Genomic DNA, 4,900 nt, shown 5'->3' on the forward strand with positions numbered 1-4,900 from the left:
TCCTCTCCCCGTGGCTCAGAACCATTTTATTTTCCATGTTTTTTTTAATTGTTATCCAATTTATTTTCAAAAGTCACACTTCAGTGTACTTTCTCCAACCTCTCAGGTGGTGCGTTCCAAATCCTGAGCAGTCCCTGCAGAAAGAGATTGTTCCTCAATTTGTTGTTGCTTCTTTTGGCAATTGGCCTTAAATCTAAGCGCGCTGTCACAGTACAGACACTTTCTGGAGGTTTTGAACACCTTCATCATATCTCCTCTCAGATAAATAACCCCAGCTTCTCCAGTCTATCCCCATAACAGCAAATACAAGCTAAAAGGATTGTGGATACTGTAAATCAACACAAGAATAGAAATTGCTGGAAAAGCTCAGCAGGTCTGGCAGCATCAGTGGAGAGAAATCAGAGTTAACATTTAGGGTCAAGTGACCCTTCCTCAGAAGTGTTCTGAAGGGTCACTTGACCCGAAACGTTAGCTCTGATTTCTCTCCACAGATGTTGCTAGACCTGCTGAGCTTTTCCAGCAATTCCTGTTTTTCTGCCCATAGCAGCAAACCTTTTCTGCACCCTCTCTAAAGCCTTCACGTGTTTCCGACAGTGTGGTGCTCAGAGGTGTGGTGCTGTACGTGAATTCCCTACTCGGTTAAACCTCCACGATCTAGAGCAGTCTGATTACTTTCTTCAGCAGCTAAAAGTTGATTTGCATCCAGTGCCAGATTTTGCGATACCTCCAACAATATTCCTATTCAATCATGATTTGGAGATGCCGGTGTTGGACTGGGGTGTACAAAGTTAAAAATCACACAATACCCAGGGTTATAGTCCAACAGGTTTAATTGGAAGCACAGTAGCTTTCGGAGCGACGCTCCTTCATCAACCACCTGATGAGGGAGTGGTGCTCCGAAAGCTAGTGTGCTTCCATTTAAACCGGTTGGACTATAGAATGGTGTTGTGTGATTTTTAACGCTATTCAATCATTCCAGCTTCCAAATGTTCTGTTAGCCAAACTTGCCAGGATCTAATATGTAGTAAAATAAATGGCACCAAATGCCACCATTGTCAAACTATAAGAGTCCTTTTCTGTGCATAATCAATGTTTTGTTTTATGTTGTTTTCTTGAGAAGGTTGTATTGCTTATAAATTGAAATCAATGACTTTGTTCTTGTGATGACACTGGTCAATAACTAATAGCTCTCTATTCTCTATCAGCTGAAAAAAGTGATTGAAGATCTGGCCAATGACCGTATTCCAATCAAGCAGTAAATATTATAGAAGAGGAGACTTGTTTGCCATTTTACATATCACCATGGAGTCCTAATCAGAGTTGCCTTTAGCCCGATATGTAACACATTCAGTAACACCAACAAACACATTAAAGTTTGCTTATCCTCACAATGCAGTCAGATTGCACTTCCTACATTCCAAAATGTTTCACAACAGCTGAAGTCCACACATCATGTTGTTTTGATTTCCTGTGTATCATGAGATTATATAACTACAGTATCATAAAAACCTTAAACAAATAAATAATTAGATCTCTGCTTGTAGAGGATATTATAATCGAATTATTAAGACGAGACTTCAGAAATATCTGCTGAGTACTGGAAGAAGCAGTCTGAAGTGACTCTTCTGAAATTTTCATTGAGGTAGATTAGATTAGATTAGATTAGATTACTTACAGTGTGGAAACAGGCCCTTCGGCCCAACAAGTCCACACCGACCCGCCGAAGCGTAACCCACCCATACCCCTACATTTACCCCTTTACCTAACACTACGGGCAATTTAGCATGGCCAATTCGCCTGACTTGCACATCTTTGGACTGTGGGAGGAAACCGGAGCCCCCGGAGGAAACCCACGCAGACACGGGGAGAACGTGCAAACTCCACACAGTCAGTCGCCTGAGTCGGGAATTGAACCCGGGTCTCTGGCGCTGCGAGGCAGCAGTGCTAACCACTGTGCCACCGTGCCGCCCACAATTTTTTAAAGCTCAGAAAGTGCTACTTCAGATAGTTCTCCCTCACCACCCCAGACACCACTCCTCCAATACCCCAGAAAGTGCTCCCTCAGGTATTCAAGAATGTATGTCTAACATGGGCCCATTCCAACAAGGATGTTCCTGACTGTTTTGCTCAGTGTTACCTATGTTACATCATCCTCCAACATAGCAGCAAGAATTCCAAAGATATTTATAAGTGTGTAGAAAGATTATCAGTTGGGCTCTTAGTGTGTCTGAAGCTGCTTAACATAAAGGGCTCTGTGTCCTATAGGCAATAGGAAATCATGCTTACATTACACCACCCTTTCGTGGTGGTATTTGTAGGAAAGTGGTTGTGGAGATGACCAATCTTTGCTGCATTCCCCACATCAACACCCTGACCAATCAGAGTCAACCTGCCTGGTCAGAGAACTAAGATTAACAGTTAACTGTTCCTGCTGTCCTGCCATGTCAATGATGCTCTCACCAATTAGCACCCTCATATCATGCTGTATAAGTTGGTGCTCCCTGTCTAACTCTGCTGTCTGCATGCAGACCTTCCAAATGTCAAAAAAAAAGTTTGTACTCTCACAAATAGCAATTGTTGCTGCAGTACACAGTGCTTGCCTCTGACCTTACTCCACTACAAGAGTTTACATCATGTGTTTGGCTGTGAATATTTCAATTTTGCAGTGTCACCTTTTGAAACATTTTCAACTGCTTTTTCAAAATAGATATTTTGTAACCCAAACTCTCCTCTTTCTACGGTATTCACTTTTGAGATTGTTCATTGAATTTTAGCAGACATTCTACAATAAACTTAGAATTAAATAACAGATTTAAATGGTGTTTAATTGTTTTTTTCTCAAGTGCAGTTGAGTTCTAAATACAATTCACAACAAAGACATAAGAGTAAATCACAGCCACTCATCAGATATTTACCACATATCCCTGTGAACTTCCGTGTGATGTTGTGCTCATTGGAGTAAGGGGTGACTGATAACTGAAGCATCAAACTGATTCTCAGGAAAAGATCTTCTCAAGTGCCCTGTCCAAAAGCAGGTCTAATCCACTGTGCCCTCCACCACACATAAGGCAAGGTTGCAGATCCCAAATCAACCCCAGCTAGAACAGGGATCAAACCATGTGCTTTTGGTACCAATTGGATCCACTGCCCACTCCCCAAGAGTCAAAGTAGCTGCAGCTATGGGTAACAGTGGTAGAGGCTCCCATTACAGGGCTAACTAGAAATCTCTCCTGCTCTCACCCCTTCCTATTCATGTATACATTGGGAGGATTTACAAATTAATACTCCACCTGTTTGGCAGTATCATGAATGCAACATCTTTGACCATTGTAATCTGGAGTGGGACTTGAACCCAGAGCTTTGACTTTATAGGCAGGGATGCTATTGATGTGCCACAGCACCACCTTAAAATCATCTAAATAAATTAAAGAATCAATAAGGATGTAACATTTATCTTTCATGCTCAATGAGAGGATTGTGCCAAAGTTAGACACAATTACAGTATTCAGAATATAGCAGAAGAGCATTTTAATGTTGATCCTTGTCATTCTAAATGGAGTAGCTCTGTACAGCGTATTCCGGTATGACTTAGTTAGATTAAGTCAATGAGCTGTACTAGCCAAGACATATCTGTTTCCTTCTAATCTTCTTTTCCATTTTCCCAGAGATGTTGGCTCTTGCTACGATTATCTTGCCAAACTGATCATTCCTATGGTCAAGCCTAGACATGAACAATACAGCCCTGCCAGCTTGACCAATTGTCATTGTAGGAGCTATGGTGACAGACCAGTTGAACTCTCCCCATTGACTTTCAAGGCTTGTGTGTCACTGGCCTGTTTAACAGTGAAGCTCAATACCCCAACATCCACTGACAGTCATTGGATTGTGAGGGAAAGGGAGGAACACAGCTAATTTCAGCCCCAGTCCTGTCCTGCTGATCTCTGGGACAACTAGAGGTTCCCATTTTTTCAGGCATCCCAAACCTCAATGAGCGTGCACCCACAAAGACACACAGAATGGAACAAATCAGTAACAATTCAGTTTTTGTTTCAGCTTTTAACAAAGGAAGTGGTAAATTCCCTTGTCCAAGTGTATACAGTTTCCCATCCTAATTTTCTGTCTAATTATAAAACACATCATCTTCCATGAGCGAGCTGCTGTTGCTGGAGTGTGATTGATGTAAGGGACTTTGCAGTGTTCTTTGTAATTCTGCTCCACAGGAAGTGGTTGCTGGGAGAGACGAGCAGTTCGGAAGGTTGTGAGTCGGTAAGGTTTCCGTCAACGTTCCGCTGTGGGAAGAAGGGGTGGGAGCCATGTCTGTTTGCAATGGTTCACCAGCCAAGCTGGCTACATATGAAGATACAGGAGTTATGACAGTGCAGGACCCTTCAACATTCAAAGAGTAATAAAAGCCTTGAGATCCACTTGAAAGCTGATCTTCAAGATACACTTCATCTGTATCTGAGAAGAGAAAAAAAGTAATATTAAACAAGTGTTGCTTTTCCACACAAATGAGAACCTTAGAACATAGAACATAGAAAAATACAGCGCAGTACAGGCCCTTTGGCCCTCGATGTTGTGCCGATCCATATGGCTATCCAATGCCCATTTAAATGCCCATAAAGAGGGAGAGTCCACCACTGCTACTGGCAGAGCATTCCATGAACTCACGACTTGCTGAGTAAAGAATCTACCCCTAACATCTGTCCTATACCTACCACCCCTTAATTTAAAGCTATGCCCCCTCGTAATAGCTGACTCCATACGTGGAAAAAGGTTCTCATGGTCAACCCTAACTAAACCCCTAATCATCTTGTACACCTCTACCAAGTCACCCCTAAACCTTCTTTTCTCCAATGAAAACAACCCCAAGTGCCTCAACCTTTCCTCATACGATCTT

General features: G+C 42.2%; 1 protein-coding gene and 1 long non-coding RNA gene across 2 annotated transcripts in view; one reads left to right on the forward strand and one right to left on the reverse strand.

Moving 5' to 3' along the window:
- The first annotated feature begins 1,344 nt into the window (after positions 1-1,344).
- LOC122540271 lies at positions 1,345-2,811 on the forward strand. The gene is made up of 2 exons (XR_006309261.1): positions 1,345-1,642; positions 2,066-2,811. It is a non-coding gene; the product is annotated as an uncharacterized LOC122540271 (long non-coding RNA).
- Positions 2,812-2,813: 2 nt separating this feature from the next.
- fam131c (family with sequence similarity 131 member C) overlaps positions 2,814-4,900 on the reverse strand; it is a 39,365-nt gene continuing 37,278 nt past the window's right edge. Inside the window, exon 7 of the mRNA XM_043675732.1 lies at positions 2,814-4,461. Coding sequence (XP_043531667.1) covers positions 4,121-4,461 — 341 coding nt within the window. The 3' untranslated portion in view covers positions 2,814-4,120. The remainder of the gene's footprint in view (positions 4,462-4,900) is intronic.

This window comes from Chiloscyllium plagiosum, chromosome 34 (assembly GCF_004010195.1).
Source record: "Chiloscyllium plagiosum isolate BGI_BamShark_2017 chromosome 34, ASM401019v2, whole genome shotgun sequence".
In the NCBI taxonomy this organism is placed as follows: Eukaryota; Metazoa; Chordata; class Chondrichthyes; order Orectolobiformes; family Hemiscylliidae; genus Chiloscyllium; species Chiloscyllium plagiosum.